This window comes from Penaeus chinensis, chromosome 9, assembly GCF_019202785.1.
Source record: "Penaeus chinensis breed Huanghai No. 1 chromosome 9, ASM1920278v2, whole genome shotgun sequence".
Taxonomy (NCBI): domain Eukaryota; kingdom Metazoa; phylum Arthropoda; class Malacostraca; order Decapoda; family Penaeidae; genus Penaeus; species Penaeus chinensis.
Genome location: NC_061827.1, coordinates 29692964 through 29710463, shown reverse-complemented (window position 1 = coordinate 29710463; position 17500 = coordinate 29692964). Strand labels below are relative to the sequence as shown.

The following is a 17500-nucleotide window of genomic DNA, read 5'->3' as shown; positions in this document are numbered from 1 at the left end:
CTCACTCACTCACTCACTCACTCACTCACTCTCTCTCTCTCTCTCACTCACTCTCTCCCCCTCTCCCTCTCTCTCTCTCCCCCTCTCCCTCTCTCTCTCTCCCCCTCTCTCCCTCCCTCCCTCCCTCACTCCCTCCCTCCCTCCCTCTCCCCCTCCCTCCCCTCTCTCTCTCTCTCTCTCTCTCTCTCTCTCTCTCTCTCTCTCTCTCTCTCTCTCTCTCTCTCTCTCTCTCTCTCTCTCTCTCTCTCTCTCTCTCTTTTGCGAAGTTATTTTATAAAGTTATTTCCTAGAGACTTTTTTAAAAGTTATTCTCTACACTTTTGCAGACTGAATTCCAAGCCTTACTACCAAAGGTACTTGAAGCTGTTAAAGCATTGTTAACCCAGGATGAAGATCAGGCCGCAGAGGCAATGGAACTTTTTGATGTTCTTGCTGAGTGTGAGGTAATGTACCTTTTTGAGAAAGTTAACTGCCATTTCTTGATGACATGCTCTACATTCACTGCTATGTTTTTTGAATAGTTCATTTGAATACAGATATTTTTGTTTGAATACAGGGATATTGATTTATTTGTTACAGGTAGCCTTACTGGTGCCCCACCTGCGACCTGTAATCCAGTTGTGTTTAGATGTGACAAGTAATGCTGCCCTGGGAGAGAGTGTCAGAGTAAAAGCTATCACTTTCTTGGGATACATTACAAGACTCAAAAAGAAGGTAGGATTGATGCACCAGATAATTAGGAAATTATAGTGGAAAAATGTTTTGACATATTGTATCTATGAGATGTGTAGCAACAAGCTCGTCTCAGACAGGTCAGTATGGCCACTCTGAATGCGCTAATGAATCCTCTTGAAGAAAGCTGGTTTTGTTAATAGCCACATTCTCCTTTCAGTACATTGTGAAGAACAAGCTTGTGGTACCCTTGGTGACAGTGATGTTTAATGTGGCCTGCAGTGAAAATGGAGAAGAAGATTGTCTTGGATTCTTCGGTGGGGAAGATGGGGAAGGTGGAAGTCCCATGCATGCAGCAGCCCAGACTTTGGATGCTTGTGCCTTACATCTTCCCCCAGATAAACTCCTCCCTTGCCTGATGGGGCTTGTGGAACCTGCTCTCAAAAGTGGAAATCCTCATCAGGTACAGCACAGTTTTTAGTGTGATTAAGGATTTGTTTACTGGAACATTTCTTTTTCTTTTTATAGTACATTTTCAGCCTTTAATTGTTTTCTATATCCCCTTTTTAGGTGAAAGGAGCTTATCTTGCTCTTGCCATGGTTGCAGAGGGTTGTTCTGACACATTAAGATTGAAACACCTTCATCCCCTTTTGCAGTGTATCTGCCATGGTATAACCAATGAAAATCAGGTAAGATATTTAAGGAAATAAATATTTTAATTTTGCTCTTTGTCTGGAGAAGGTGCAGTGTTTTGTATGGATACATCTTTTTTTTTTTTTTTACCTGAAGAGTTTGTAAAATATTTAAGAAAAAGTGAATTGTAGGTGTTCCTAACCTCCGCATGTTCTCTGACTTGTTTATTGATAGGGTAAATTTACAGGTAACAAAGTCGTAGAAATGTGTTTTATTTGTATTATTTTTATGAGTTAGAGAATTTGGAAGCACTGAACTTGTGTATTTGATTGCCAAGAAACCAAATTTTTAATAATGGTTTTTTTTTGTTTTGTTTTTTTTCAGTTGGTCCGCAACAGTGCCCTCTTTGCCCTAGGTCAGTTTGCTGAACATCTGCAACCTGACATTAGCAAGTACCATGCTGAACTTCTTCCTGTTCTCTTCCAGTATTTAACACAGGTTAGTATGCTAGTTATGTATGTTAGTTAGTAGATGTTGCCTAAACCTTTTTGTTGTAAATATAGATACAAGTTGCCCATGGTAATCATGAATTCACTACATTATTTTTCCAGACTTGCATAGTTGTTGGTAGTGGTGGAAGTGACCCACCAGGAGTTGATCGCATGTTCTATGCCCTTGAAGTGTTTTGTGAAAATCTTGAGGCAGAGCTACTTCCACATCTTCCATCACTGATGGAAAGACTCCTTGCAGTGCTTGCTGCTCCAACTTCTGTTCACATGAAAGAGTTGGCCATAAGTGCCATTGGTGCCACAGGTTGGTTGCTTGTTTTTTTGTGTGAAATGCAAAAGTGTGACATTAGAATTATTCATATATGATGTTTAATAATCTTGTTATTTAAAATGATTTAATCTTATCAGAGATTTATTAAAGGAGAAAATACTACATATTAATTTATTGTAAACCCTGTTATATTTATTTTAACTTCAAAATATTTGTATGAATATGCATACATGTTATTAAAAGATGAGCGTCTTTTCTTCCTTACAGTAGATTTCAGTTTTCTCTAGAGTGCTCCTATTCATGTTTCTTTTTGGCACATCATGTTTTTCTCCTTTTCTGCTCAACCCAGACTAACAGATTCATATGTATTTCAGCAAATGCAGCAAAGGAACACATGGCTCCTTATTTCCAACAAATTGTAGAAATGTTGAAAGGATACTTAACAGAAGACCAGACAGAAGAAACCATGACACTTCAAGTTCAGTCAATAGGTATGTTGTTTTATTTCTACTAACTCGCAAGAAGTTAAAATCGGGATCTCTTGTTCTAATACCCAATCATTGACTTCCTTTTTGGTTACATTTTGTTTTACACCAAGAAAGGGAAGTTAGGTTTTCCACACACACTCTCTCTCTCTCTCTCTCTCTCTCTCTCTCTCTCTCTCTCTCTCTCTCTCTCTCTCTCTCTCTCTCTCTCTCTCAGTCTCTCTCAGTCACTCTCACTCTCTCAGTCACAGTCACTCTCCCTCTCTCAGTCACTCTCACTCTCTCAGTCACTCTCACTCTCTCAGTCACTCTCACTCCCTCAGTCACTCTCACTCCCTCAGTCACTCTCACTCCCTCAGTCACTCGCACTACCACAGCTTTAGTGCTATTATTTGAGTGAAAAAATAGGATATCACATATATTAATGTACTTGGTAAAAGTCAAAAGATTTTGAAATATATAGTCGTAATTATAATTGTGATTACAAACATCATTCTATAATCTGGTCAGCAAGCAGTATCATTCTCTGATGGAAAAAGTGTGGAAATTGCATAAATATGTGCAAATAATTGAAATGCAAGCTCTGGAGAGGCAAGCAGTGCTAGTCTGTTATTCCAAAGGTCTTAGGCATCTTGTTTACACATTGTTTTATCAATTAGTAACTTATGTAACCTCACATTATTTCCTAATTCCCTCATTATTTCTATTGATATTGATATGTATATACTGTTATTATTATAATTGGCTTAATGAATATTAAAATATTTTTAAAGTATTGATAGCAACAAAGAATAAAGAAAATTAAGGAAAAGAGTAAATAGATGAGATAGGTGAAATTGGTTTATTTCACAGATACTCTAGGACAACTAGCAAGATGCATGGGCGTGGAAAATTTCTCTGTGTATGCCCCAGACTGTGTTGCCTTGGGTCTAGGACTCATGGAACGCAAAGATGATCCAGATGTACGGAAAACTTGTTATTTACTCTTTGCCTCTTTGGCATCTGTGATGAAAGGTGATATGGCTCCACACCTGCCCAAAGTCATGAAAAATATGATGATGTCTCTGAGAAGCACTGATGGAGTTGTAGTGAGTATTTGCTGTTTTTTTTTTTTTTTTTCTAGGTGTATTTATTGTTATTTTATTGATATGATTTATATTTCATTAATTTTGTTAATCAAGACTGCTTTTAAATATTTAATGGATATCTTGAAAATTTTCAAGATAATGACAGTCCTTTGTTGTAGACCCACTTTAAGGATGAAGAAGGTGGACTGCCAACAACCATTGAAGGCTTGAGTGACTCTGAAGAGGAAGAAGGTGAGGTTGACGTGTTAGCTAATGATGAACCAGAGGATGAAGATGTAGCAGGGTATTCAGTGGAAAATGCCTTCCTTGAAGAGAAGGAGGATACTTGTGTTGCACTGCGGGAGCTTTCCCTACACTGCGGGTAAATATACAGCCTGAGAGTGCATGAAATGTTAATCGAATATAAGATAAGAATCATGAAATTTATATTTATTGTATGTCATTCTGGTGACTTCTGGCAATGTCTATCCTTTCTGCCAGGGAGTTTGCTATGTACAGTGGCCCTTCCCACTCGGCTCGTTTCAGTGAGTCATGATGTCTGTAGCCATACCAGTCATGTTTAGTTGGTTTTTCATAACTTCTGTAGGCATGCCTGGCTATAAGAGGATATATCCTTCTGCACTTCTAGAATTGCATTTGCTAATGTTCTTGTATGGTTTGCAGGGATTCCTTCCTTCCATACACGGATACATGTGGGGAGGAAGTATACAAGATGTTAAATTATCCAAGTGAGGATGTACGCCAAGCAGCAGTTGGGGCAATGGCACAGTTTGTTAACAGTCTTGCCAAGAGCACGGCACCAGAAGCAGCAGAAGGTAAGCAATAACATGAATCATGGCTGAGGTCAAGGGGATCATTAGTGGATTTTCTGTCTCTTTCTCTCTCTTTCTCTCTCTTTCTCTCTCTTTCTCTCTCTTTCTCTCTCTTTCTCTCTCTTTCTCTTTCTTTTTCTTTTTCTCTTTCTCTTTCTCTTTCTCTTATTTTCTTATTCTCTCTTTCTCTCTTTCTCTTTCTCTTTCTCTTTCTCTTTCTCTTTATCTCTCTCTTTCTCTTTCTCTTTCTCTTTCTCTTTCTCTTTATATCTCTCTTTCTCTTTATCTCTCTCTCTCTCTCTCTCTCTCTCTCTCTCTCTCTCTCTCTCTCTCTCTCTCTCTCTCTCTCTCTCTCTCTCTCTCTCTCTCTCTCTCTCTCTCTCTCTCTCAAAGAAATTATTTGCTATTTCACTGGAAAGTTTCCAGTCTATATAAGGTTTTTCTGATATATCTTATGGACCCCAGATACCAGATAGCTTGTTTTTTGCATTTTTGGTGTTTTGAGTTTTTCCCAAAAATTGTTGAAATACGTGTCTGAGGTTTGGCAGGTGTCAATATGTAAAATTAGACATATCAGGTTTATCCATATACCAGTAACTAAAGAAGTTAGCAATATCCACTGTCAAGTCCCTCTAATGTACAATAATATTTTATTATCATACACTTTTGTATCTGATTTAGAACATTTTGCTATTCTAAATACTTGGATTATTATTTTTTCTTTTTCTTTTACAGGTTTCAAGAAGTGGATTCAAGTATTGATTCCCAAGTTATCCGAACTGATCCGTACTGATGAAGAACGTTCTGTTGTGATGGCTTGCTTGGAAGCATATGCAGAGGTTTTGAAGGAGGCTGGTGCACCAGTTCTGGTTCCTCAGGGACATCTGGAGGCTATTATCAACTGTGTCAAGGATGTTATGTTGAAGAAGGTAACAAATTTGATCATTTGTATTTAAATTCAGCCCTCTATTGTGTGTTCTACTATTGCAAATTACCACTATCATGCACACCTGAAAAATTAACCTTTTGTTAACATACCCAATTATGCTATTGCAAGAGTCAGTTTTGAAATAATGAGGGTATGCATTTAACATTATTCCTTGTGCAATTATTGACTGTGTTAGCTAGTGATTGGTCAGTGTTCCCATTCTCATTACCGTATTAGAAATATAGCTTCTTGACAGAGCATGAACATGTGAGCATTATTGGCACCATATTATCATTTTCAAATGCAAACAGTGGCTGATAAAGAGTGTGTGTGTGGAAGGATGATTTGATTACCATGCCTTCTCAGGTGGTCTGGATTAAAATTCTTGTAAGTGAGGTCCAAGTAGTCAGTAGTTTGGTAGCCATTAGGCAAGCCTGTCAGCCTTAATTTACTTGAAAAGTTATTTTGCTTTATCAATAGTTTCAGCAGTTATTTGTTTTGATCTCTAGATTGAATCTGCATTTTTGTTTATTTATAATCACCCTTTGTTATTGTGAAGAATGAAAATTGTTCATCATGACAAATGTAGAAAAAGTGTGTGGATAAGAATGAATGATTGGACAGCACTTCTTCTTCTTCTTTGACTCCAATCATCTCTCTAGGAAGTCTACAAGTCTGTGCAAGAAAAATGAAACTATGTAGCACTAGTTTTTTTTTTTTTTCTGTTTCTTTCGTTCTTTTCCATAATATTCAATTTTCTGTAAAACAACCTGCACTGTCACTCACAGCCCTAGGAATATGATGCTGAGCATGGAAATGGCATCTTCCATGGAGCTGGTGCTCTCATCCAGTCACCACTCACAGACATTACATTTCACACTCATACATCTATGGGGAGGAGCTTCAGGGAGGACACTGTTTACATGCTCTGGATCCTATTCCTGCCCACATTGACCAGCTGCACAGGTTGTATTACAGAAAATTGTGTTATTAAAAGATAGATAAATAAATAACAAATAAGTTGTGCACTACCTAGAGAGATGATATGCAGTCTGTGCAAGGAAAATATTCTATTACTATCTGGATAAAGCAAGTCAGATGACAAATATAGGCATTGGAAAATGGCATCAAAGCTAAAAACCCTAATGCAGAAAGAGAAAAAAAAGATGAAAAGGGGAGGCATAGTTTTGCACCTAGCTTGCGCACCTGGCAGAGTGTCTGCTCGTGTAAGCCAAATGCCCAAACAATCAAGAATATACATCATAGTAATAATGTAGCTATTTTTTAATAGATATAAATGGTTGAAGAATACAAAGACTAAAAATCCCACATAGAATGTCAAATATATATATATAAACCTGCTTGATATAGGCCTATGAATAATCATTTTGTGTTATTACATCTAGAAAACAAGCATCAATGGGAAACAAACAGTGGTGATTTTATATTTCAAAATGTAAACACTTTCGAAACAATTATTTCCAATAAATAAAGTAAGTATTCAAGGTCACTTAGTAACTACAAACCATTTGTTGCACTAACCGTTTCTCATTATCTATTTACACATACATGTGCAGACATTTACATACACAAGTACAGAAAATACAAATACAAGTGGTGTAAGTCAAGTAGTAACCGTATTTGTGAGTGCATCATGTTGCCAAGGTTAGCATATACAGAGGTACCATTTTAGTTTATACTGTAACTCGGGAACCAGTCAAGACTTCGTGTAACAAATGGCATTTGAAAAAGAATGTGCGTAGTTTTATAGTTAATTGGTTATTAAATTTTCATTGAAGGAAAGATTCAGAAAATGAACAGAACTATTCACAATTTTTGAAAAGAGCTCACGACAGTTTCTCTGGATTTTATTTATTTATTTATTTGTTTAACCCTTAGATAACAGTACTAGAAATCTTTCAGTGTCATTAACTTCGGTGATTTCTGGCAACTATCTTGCTGTTTGGATACTCTAGCACGTTGTCATGCAAACAGCCACACCTGGCAGAACAAGTTATTTGTTATGACAGCTATATGCGTGGCCAGGCGGTAATGAGTTAACCCAGATTGTTTCACGATGTGATGTTTTGTCATGCAGATCATAGGGGTTAAGATACCTGGATTGTTCCTGATTCCGTAATAAATGGCAAAAATCGGTTTTAAAGAAACGTTTTTTATTCACAAGAATATAAGAGATCATATAGAGAACTCCAGGTAGTATAAGTAAAAAGATATATAATTTAGTTTAGATGACTATACTGCATCACAGAATATTATGTAGTCAGGGTGTGAAAGAGGGTGTGGCCAGGAGGCCAGTGACAGGGTGAACAGGGAGTGTGGTCAGTGAAAGAGAGAATGTAGCCACATGAGGTTCATTGGATTTTAGCCTTTCTTGGCAACTGATAGTATATAACTTATAATTGTTTTTTTCAGACAATGTGTCAAGACATGGCAGATGAAGCTGGTAGTGAAGATGAAGGTGAAGCAGAACATGATGAAATGCTAGTGGAATATGCTGGTGAAGTTGTACCAAGTCTGGGGAAGGCTATGCCACAGGCAGAATTTGCAACACAGTTTGCTCAGTTGCTTCCTCTGTTTGCCAATAAAACCGTAAGTATTGTCAACTATTGGGCTTCATGTTCAGCATATATTGGTAGAATAGAGTTGCAGTGTTGGCAAGAGAGAAAACAGCTGTAGAAACTGGAGGCTAGGCATTTTGTATTTTATAAATTATTATGTGGGATTTAGTAATAGCAATAAGTATTTCTACTTTTTCAGAAAAAGAGTTGCAGTGTTGCTGAGAGATCATTCAGCTTAGGAACGTTAGCAGAAGCTGTAGAAGCTCTAGGCTCAGCCAGTGGACAGTTTGTGCCCCAGTTGCTACCCCTGTTTCAGCAAGGTGCTGCTGATGAAGATGACGAAGTTCGTTCTAATGCAATCTATGGTCTGGGAGTGCTTGGCCAACATGGTATGCATTAAAATTGCATGTTATTATGTATCAAACCTAATTTATGTACACATTTACACATACAAACACATGCACATACATTTTTTTTTACAGAATGGCAATGGTGATTGTAATTTATACCATGTTACTAGGACATATGAACAGAAAGGAAGATATATGTTACTAATGTATTATATCCTATTTTTCCTACCATTAGGTGGTGAGGCCATAACTGGACATTACAACAACATTCTCGCAACCTTGTCTGCAGCTCTCAGTAAAGAGACTTTCCCCAGAGCTTTAGACAATATTTGTGGGGCTGTTGCTAGACTTATTTCAACAAGCCCAAGTAATGTACCCCTAGAGCAGGTAAGCATATGTTGCTAGTTTGATTGAAGAAGGTAACTTCTGACTTTATGTACAAGAATATGAAAAATAGGAGGTAACAATCAAATTAGGAAGGCTGGATATCTGTGACTTCTCTGTAATATATTAACATTCGTTGAAGGATAAAACTATTCAAAGCTACAAGACCATCTTTACACCCAGGCTCACTTAAAAAAAGGGGGGGAGGGGGCTTGAGTGTGTTTTATTTGTAATAAAACTTAATTGTATGATGTATTACAGGATTTATTTTAAGAACACATTTTCTTGCTCAGGTATTCCCTGTGGTACTGGGTTGTCTACCTCTAAGGGAAGATTTTGCAGAGAATCCAACTGTTTTTGAGTGCTTCCTGGTGCTGTATCGCATGCAGCACCCATTATTGGCACAGAACTTGGTGCCCATCTTGAGACTTGCTGCCCTGATCTACACTACAAAGCAAGCTGATGATAGTTAGTAATTTAATATTTGGTTTATTTAATCATGAGAAAAATGTAGGCATTTGAGATGTGAAGCTCGAAAATCATGTTTTTAGTAACTCGGTTGTAGGCATTAGTAAATATCATTAACCCCTATGATCTGTATGACTTGACCATCATGTCATGAGAAATTTTTGCTGGAGGGGCAGGTGACATGAACATAACGTCATGGGTAATTTTGGCTGAGGGGCCAAGGGAACAGAAACCACCACCATCAGAATTTTGGTTAAAGGCCAGGTTGACTGGAATGACTTGCCATGAGTGCATTCCCATTACCCTGACCTTCAGGGTAATGGGAATGACTCACCACAAGTGCACAAAGCTCTTGGGAGGATGATTAGACTCGGAGGGCATTTAGGAAAGGGCTTTTGCATTTTTTAAATTGTTAAAGAGTGTGGAACATTACATCCATATGCTGTGACCGGAAGAGCACAGGCTCCAGGAAGGACACTATTTCCATGCTCAGGATTCTAGTCCTACCCTCTGTGACCAATAACACAATTTGTATTAAAGTGAAACTTCAGGATTCAAGGGGTTAACAGTAAAATAAGAAATTCTAATAGTTATTAGACACTAGTGTTATTTATGTATGTGATATTTCTAAGATTTTCTTACTATCCCTATTGTTCATATAAAGTTCAGTTTGAATCAGCATATTTGATACATTGTTGTTATTTTGGTATTTTAAATCTTTAGTCTTGTTTTCAGGTTAGATATAAAAATATATATATTCATAATTTATTATTATTTTCAGAGACAAACCAGCTTATCCAGGAGTTTGTGGCAAGTGTCAACAGGGATTTCCCTGATCAAGTTTCATCCCTTGCACAAAATTTGGAACCTGAACTAAAAGCAAGACTAGAGGCTGCAGCTGCTGCAGGTGCCACCCTTGTTGCATCACCCCCAACTTAAATGATGATGAACACCTCCAACCATTTTCTCCCTAATAATTAAAATTAATGCTATTAGATTCTAACACATCTCAGCTGTGTTAGGATTTAAGAATTTAGCTATAATTACCATGTTCAGTCTAGCTTTTGTGCTTTTGTATTTGGTATTGCTTATAGAAAAGAACTGCAACCCATATCAATCATAAGAGCTTGAAGAGTTGTTTCTACTATTTGGCATCAGTCTTACAAGTGCTTTTAATACTCCAGGTATCTTAAATAATGCATGGGAGAGTGAAAAGTGACACAGTAAACTCTTCAGCATACACTGATGGTCCATACAACCGAGTTTTTTCATCCAGAAAAAAAAGTGAATGCAGAAATGGATGGTACATTGTTCTCTGTTTACCTAGAACAGAGTATGATATTTGTCCAAATAGAATTAAACTTTTTGTTCTTTTCTTGTCTCTCTTTTTGTCAAGATATTTGGATTAGTTAAAGTATTATTCAAGTGTGACAGCTTACCAAATGTCCTTAAGTAACCAGATATTAGATAACTAAATAGTTTGGTGTAACAACACTACTTAACATTATTTTATAATACGCATCACTTATATATGACATGTATGGATCAAAATTAAAAGTATGTTGATTTTTTGATCTGCACGAGAAGAATTGTGTCCATAGTTGCAGGTGTTATAACAGAATAGTGAAATAGTAAGATGTACTTGAAAAGTGTTCTCTTTGTTGTAAAGGGGAAAGTTATGCAGCTATGAGGTTGTTGTTTTATTGTGCAATTCTAGTTTAGAACTATATGTACAACATTAATTCAGTATAGTTTTGCCTGTTGACAGAGTATTATATTTTATTTTAAACTTGAAGCTTCCATGTTGATTAAATTATCAAAGTTTAGGTAATGAAGTTAAGTTACAGGTATACTGTTCAAAGTAGAAGCAGTATATGGGATGCAGAATAAAATATTTGTTATATATCTTAAAGACTAGTTCTTTATTTTTGACAGTAGTAAAATGTTGCAAAACATTACTTTGAAGTAATGCATATTTTGTTATTTACAGACTCCTGTGGGAGAAATTTGTCTAAGATCAAATTATTCAACCAGTGAGTGTTCATTCAGGAAGCTGCTTGTGTGGAGGGTAGGGCACTCAATTGGGTGCTGATAAATAGTACATGTGATACTTGTGAAGTGCTCTATTTTTGACATACAGAATAACTTGGTGGCCAGCATATTGATGAAAAGAGATCTGTCCCATGTTAAGCTAAGGTTTAATGTATACGTCGCTCATGTGCGTGTAGTTCGTCTTTCAGAAGTTTGAAAGTACACTTTCAAGATTTTTGAAATAAATGTTCTGGAAAACACTTCTTGTTTTGAAATGGATACAATTTCTACTTTTATAATATAAATACTTAATAAGTTAACATTAAGACTACTGCCTTGCTCAGCCATTTTTTTTGTATTATTTTAGCAGAAAATATAGGATGGTTTATATGGTAAAAATATTGATTTTTAGAAAGTAAAAACAAAATTTAACAAATTTGAATCTTGAAAGTCTATTTTCACAAAGACCATACAACAAGAAAAAAAATGTCGCAGCTTTAATATCTAAAGTTTGTTCTGCAGATACTACCCGACAGAGCAATTACGGTGACAGACTGAGTAATTAGTAGAGTGCTTACATCTCGACTTCCTTCCAGTAATAAAAATTTTAACAGGAGGTTCAGTTGAAATCTCAAGTCTTGTTGATATTTCAGTGGTACGCATTATGATTCTAGTCTCCTGTTTCAAGGACTTGCAATATTTGTAATTTGATGCATTTTGTAATCTGTGAGATAGCAAGTTATGAGATTTGGAGTAGTATATTCTCAATGTATCTTTCCACATTTGTATGCTTTTAGTTAGAACATATACTATTTTTGTACAATGTTAAGTGCCTTGTATAAGTCTGATGCAATGACATTGTCAGCTTAACTTGGTTTCTTAAGAAGTGGGATGCTGATGAAATAAATGCCTTGCTGTTTGGTGGTATTTCATTTTTCATCAAAGGATTACAAACACATCTTGAAGAAGTTATTTATTGTATAAAATTCTGTACAAGAATAAATGACTGGGTTGTTTCCCATGCTTTCCTTTTTCTTCTCTTTTTTTTTCAGTGAAAGACCAGGGTTCTTGATGTCCTATTGAAAGTAGACATAACAGTTGTAGGTAAACTACTATAATTTGCTCTGCAGTTCCTGGCAAATTTCCTGCTGACTCAATTTTTTAACGCTCAAATATTATTAAATATGTTGGATAGCAATACCAAATATTTCATAATGAAAGCAAAACATGTGGACATAATACTTACATATAATGGACACAGGTCTTTGCACCTTTGTAAAAAAAAAAAAAAAAAAAAAATCATAAAAGATTTATCTGGGAAGCTGTGTGTGTGTGTGCATGTAAATTTCAAGGTTTCCTGAGGTCTCTTATTATTAGAGTACAAGTTCAAAGTAAACCAGATCAGTTGGGGCCCTGAAGAAAATCAATGAGCTTCATGCTGCTGAATATTAATGCCATTGGAACTTGTAAACAACATAAAATCAAAAATTAAGACCAGTCCTTTCATGAGTCACTTTATATCCTCAGAGGTATTAAATCCAGAAAATGTATATATTCCTGTCAGTGAAATAAACTGAGAATTCTATAGGCTTAAAGCATATTCTTGCAGTGAGATGCTAAGGTGCATTCCCTAATATTTAGCTCAAATGCTTCCTCTCACCAATTCAAAGGCTTTTTTTTTTTTTTTTTTCAATTTCCAACTGTTTTTAAATAATTACCAAGTCCAGAATTTTCTTAATGCAATGTACCTTCATATCCAAATAATATGAATTGATGTTACTTTCAAACAGAATATTGGCACTTACAATTTAGCCTCATGTTCACAAACATGTCAATCACTCGGCACATTTTATGTTCAAAGCTGATGAAATACAGAGTTACATTACTGAATAAGCACACCTAGAGAAAAAGAAAGATCTGATATTTTTTTTTTTCTAGCCACAATTTTAATATTCATCAATTTCAGCTTTGGCATAAGGGTATATAGATAGAACCCAAAAATAATTTGTAGGCACCCACACAGCAAAGTGTAATACTAAATGGAATCCTCTCCATAAATTGATCACTTCTCTGGTAAGTTTTGAATTATTGTATGGATACCATTAGTCCTTTGTATTCTTACAACTTTGTTCCTTAGTTCTGAGCCAATATTTAAAACATCAATTTGGCAAACCTTACCACTGCAGGAAGATCTATACTTACACTAAGATAAAATGAAATTTAATCTGTATTGTACATACATTCACAGATGGAAAATTGCAAACAATTAAGGAGTGAATATTGATATTTATAGCTATAGTAATATAAATCATCTCCCTCCCATATCTTGACTCTGCAAACTGCAGATACAAGTCTACACAGCTCTACTAATGAACAGGCACATCTTGAGTTACAATTTACAAGAGAAAGGAATGCCACAATAGAAAATCAGCAATAAGAAGCAACAAGCACTGGAGCTTTTGCCATTTAAGAAGTCTACCCTAATTTCTTGCACAGTCTGTAATGTTACTGTAAGGACGCAAAGATCTTTCATATTTCTGTTAAATGCTAATTTGCAGAAATAAATAACTACATTAACTCGAACTGAAAAATATTAAGTTGAATAAATTTTAATAATGAAATTTTAAAAACTAGGAAAAACTTCTTTGGCAGCAACTGAAAAATGCCCAGGGCTTTGCAAATCCAGTTTATGGCAGGGGAACGCTGACAGAACAAAGAAGGATAAGGTTTAAAACTGGCCACACTGATCAAGTATAAATATACACTGTACAACTAAAACCACCAAACACTTGTAGGAAGAAAAATACAAGGAAATTATATATATATAAAAAAAAAAAAAAGTTTAGAATGTATCAGAATGGTCCCTGCTTCCTTCTGTTAACAACCTCCTGCCTGTATCTAGAAATCATATTAAATCCAAGTCATCATGAATATCAGATATACTTAGAAGTTCCAAATCATACAGAACACATTTCTACAAGCAAACTTCAAATATATTCTTGCAAATGAAGATAATAAGCTATGATGAAAAAGGAAATGACAAACTTTGGCATTCTGTTGCCTGTGTAATAAAATGTTTCTACAGATAAAAGCTTTCAGAATAAGTCGTACCATAAGGAGAAATTAATATCAAGGTTTATCTGTTCTTAGCTAAATAACTAAGACCAACAACTCCAAGAATAATTAGTCTCCATGTCACTCGGTTGAGCTAATGCAGTGAAGCATTCACGTCTTCACAACTACATTTGTGACAAATACAGAGTAAAATGTCAGAGGTACATCACTGCTGTTACACATATATAAAAGGTAAACACAATTAAGGACTCTAGACATGTTTTCTGGTTGCCACATGCTGCTGTCTTAAGATTAAAATGCTAGCTTCAATATTCCACTCAAAAATCACATCCAACATGATAAAGAAATGTAATAAAGAAAGAACAATTCATTCCTCATAATACATACATACACTTTCAGGAAGAAAATAATCACGATTGTCACTCAAAGAAGCAGAACATCTGACTGGTAAACATGCCCACAACACCAACAGTAATCACTGGCCCAAATAACACATGGCACACAATTAAAGTCCATACAATTTGTGCACATTTCCAAGGAAAGAAAACTACATAGCTGGAGAAAAAGTAGGTACCATGTACCATTGTGCAATGTGGCTGGAGTCCAATTGTGCACACCAAATTCTAGCTGAATTAAACATTTAATCATGTCTTTATGTTTGCAATTCCAATTTCAGCTCATTCAGAAAATATATAAACTGGCTATTGTGTCCAAGCAGTATAATAATACTTTGGTGTGAACTTTCCACAGGGGAATGTAATGGGCAGGGACAATAGCCAGGTTTCATGCCCCTCTGGCTCATCTGAGCATGAGGCTCCAAATATATGGCTTGCTAACAACCACCCGTGTATTTACAGTAGATCATCCTCTAGAAGAGGCCACAGTCCTTGAGGTTGTGTTTGATGATTACATCTGTTACAGCATCAAACACAAACTGGAAAATTGAAAAAATATCAAGATGTAAAAAAAGTAAATTATAATCTTAGTGTTGTAATTACTTTACAGCTCTAAACTTCCTTTCATATCTTCTTTCATCTATTTTAAGTGTTTTTTAAATCAAAACCTAACTTGTATGTTATCTTTATATACAAGAAATGTTATATATGAAAGCAATATCCATTATGATATCAAGTATTCCAATTCTCACCTGTATGTTGGTAGTGTCAGTTGCACACGTAAAATGGGTGTAAATTTCTTTCTGGTCCTTCCTCTTGTTAAGATTCTCAAATTTCATGCGAATATAATTTGCTGCCTCATCGTAGGTGTTGCTTCCTGTTTGAACAAAAAATTTCACAAATGTTTATATCAATAGTACTTCACAGCACTTCACTGATAACAACATTAACCCAATGTGTGCGGGCTTTTTTGAAGGCCATACGGATATAACCAAAGTTATATCCGTATGGGCTGCATCTGTAGGGATGCCACCCGCAGCATTGGTGCTATGACACCATGGCATTATAGTAGATGCCACCCACGAACAAGGGGTTAAGGAGTAATCTTCATAAAAAAAAAAAAAAAAAAAAAAAAAAAATACAGGCTTTATTACAGTTCTTTCTCATTCTCATTAACCTAACAACATCAAAAATTAATTTTTCCTGGCCGACAGGATCATACCATTAAATGAAAAAACTTTGAGAAATATTCAACTGGATCAAAACATTACCTGTGTATTCAGGGAAGCAAATTGTTAGTGGAGATTTTGTAATTTTCTCTTCAAACAAGTCCTTTTTATTAAGGAAGAGAATTATTGAGGTCTCCACAAACCATTTGTTGTTACAGATGGAGTCAAAGAGCTTCATGCTTTCTATCATACGATTCATTTCTTCATCTTCAGCCAATACTAAGTCATAACCTGCAAGTCAAATTTGAAATTTAATACATTTTGGAAATATGCTAAAAGTAAAATTAAAACTGTCTCAAATTCTGGATGATTACAGTTAAAAAGCAAAAACTTTACAAAAAAAAAGGTGTATTGTCCATTATGATTTTTTTTCTTCTTTGAGTTCAGGTATTACAGCCTTATACCATTAACTTGTTCATATGAACTTTTGTTTATTAAAATTTACTGACACAATATATCTACTGATTTTCAGGTATGTCATTACTGGTTCTAATGAAAACAAATTACCTAATTACCTGATAAAGCTACCACAAAGATAATGGCTGTGACTCCTTCAAAGCAATGGATCCATTTCTTCCTTTCTGACCTCTGACCACCAACATCAAATAGCCTGAAAAGTGTCATTTAGAGCATTATTCACATGCACAATGCTAAATACAGGAAGTTATTACCATTTCCAAATCAATTACAATATTTTTCAAATGACAACTAATTGGACAATTGATCCCTACTTGAAATTGAGATCCTTGAAGGAGAAATTGGTTTCAACAATTCCTGTAGTTTTCACTCTGGTGCGAAGTACATCTTGTTGAGTTGGAACATAGCCTGGGCGAGAAATGCGATCTAGGGCATTGAGATAATATGCTGCTGAATCATTCAGTTGATACTCCCTAGATCGGCTGCCAAAGAGAGAGGGAGAGGGAAAATATCCAGATATCAATAGGAGAAAGAAATATAAAACATCTTAATTGTTTATACCTATATGCTTTTAAATGAACCTGCTCTGTATAAAGGTGAAATGAGTCCACAGTACATGTTTACATATATGCAATAAATATGGCAGAGCACACATTACTTTTTATTCATATGATTTGCAATAGAAATTCAAGAACCAAGAGATCAAAACAAGAAGGATAAATCATTTATAATTTTTTTTAATTATGAATAAGAAAGTGGAGACCAGCATGTAGGCAATTCCCTGAGAAAGGTTTGTTATGAAACTTACATTATAAATATGTCTAATTACTATTTTATCAATGTGAGATGACATATTAAATGCATGGTGATGCTTCATCATGGAATGTATCAATGTTTAGTTGGCACAAGTTTACATATTCTTAATTTAATGGTCTCTTTGAATAAAATATTAAATCCGCCAACTTTTGAACCTGCTACAAAGAAGTGAACCATTTTCAGTAAGTAATGAGCTTTCAAATGACACACATATCTATTGTCTTCCTTTATCCCTGACTTTTCTCTTTCATTTATTGTTAATGTAAAGTCATTATGCCTAGGCTTAGGAAAGGTTATCATTAAAACAAAAGCAATGAGTATGTGACAGAAAACAATACAGCAGTTATCAAATACTGC

At 35.4% G+C, this 17500-nt stretch overlaps 2 protein-coding genes across 5 annotated transcripts in view; one reads left to right on the top strand and one right to left on the bottom strand.

The window, feature by feature from the left end:
- The window catches only part of LOC125029285 (importin-4-like), a 12944-nt gene extending 813 nt beyond the window's left edge, over window positions 1-12131 (top strand). The window contains exons 3-18 of the mRNA XM_047619177.1: window positions 327-443; window positions 580-714; window positions 893-1135; window positions 1243-1362; window positions 1691-1804; window positions 1918-2119; window positions 2461-2577; window positions 3424-3659; window positions 3818-4020; window positions 4323-4474; window positions 5207-5400; window positions 7833-8009; window positions 8178-8367; window positions 8564-8715; window positions 9006-9180; window positions 9962-12131. Of these exons, the coding sequence (XP_047475133.1) occupies window positions 327-443; window positions 580-714; window positions 893-1135; window positions 1243-1362; window positions 1691-1804; window positions 1918-2119; window positions 2461-2577; window positions 3424-3659; window positions 3818-4020; window positions 4323-4474; window positions 5207-5400; window positions 7833-8009; window positions 8178-8367; window positions 8564-8715; window positions 9006-9180; window positions 9962-10119 (2685 nt within the window). The 3' untranslated portion in view covers window positions 10120-12131. The remainder of the gene's footprint in view (window positions 1-326; window positions 444-579; window positions 715-892; window positions 1136-1242; window positions 1363-1690; window positions 1805-1917; window positions 2120-2460; window positions 2578-3423; window positions 3660-3817; window positions 4021-4322; window positions 4475-5206; window positions 5401-7832; window positions 8010-8177; window positions 8368-8563; window positions 8716-9005; window positions 9181-9961) is intronic.
- Window positions 12132-12171: 40 nt separating this feature from the next.
- Window positions 12172-17500, bottom strand: part of LOC125029286 (guanine nucleotide-binding protein G(i) subunit alpha) — a 69927-nt gene continuing 64598 nt past the window's right edge. For all 4 annotated transcript variants that reach the window (XM_047619178.1, XM_047619181.1, XM_047619179.1 and 1 more), the window contains 5 exons: window positions 16642-16809; window positions 16426-16520; window positions 15953-16141; window positions 15434-15558; window positions 12172-15220 (listed from right to left, as the gene is read on the bottom strand). In XM_047619178.1, coding sequence (XP_047475134.1) covers window positions 15155-15220; window positions 15434-15558; window positions 15953-16141; window positions 16426-16520; window positions 16642-16809 — 643 coding nt within the window. In that variant the 3' untranslated portion in view covers window positions 12172-15154. The remainder of the gene's footprint in view (window positions 15221-15433; window positions 15559-15952; window positions 16142-16425; window positions 16521-16641; window positions 16810-17500) is intronic.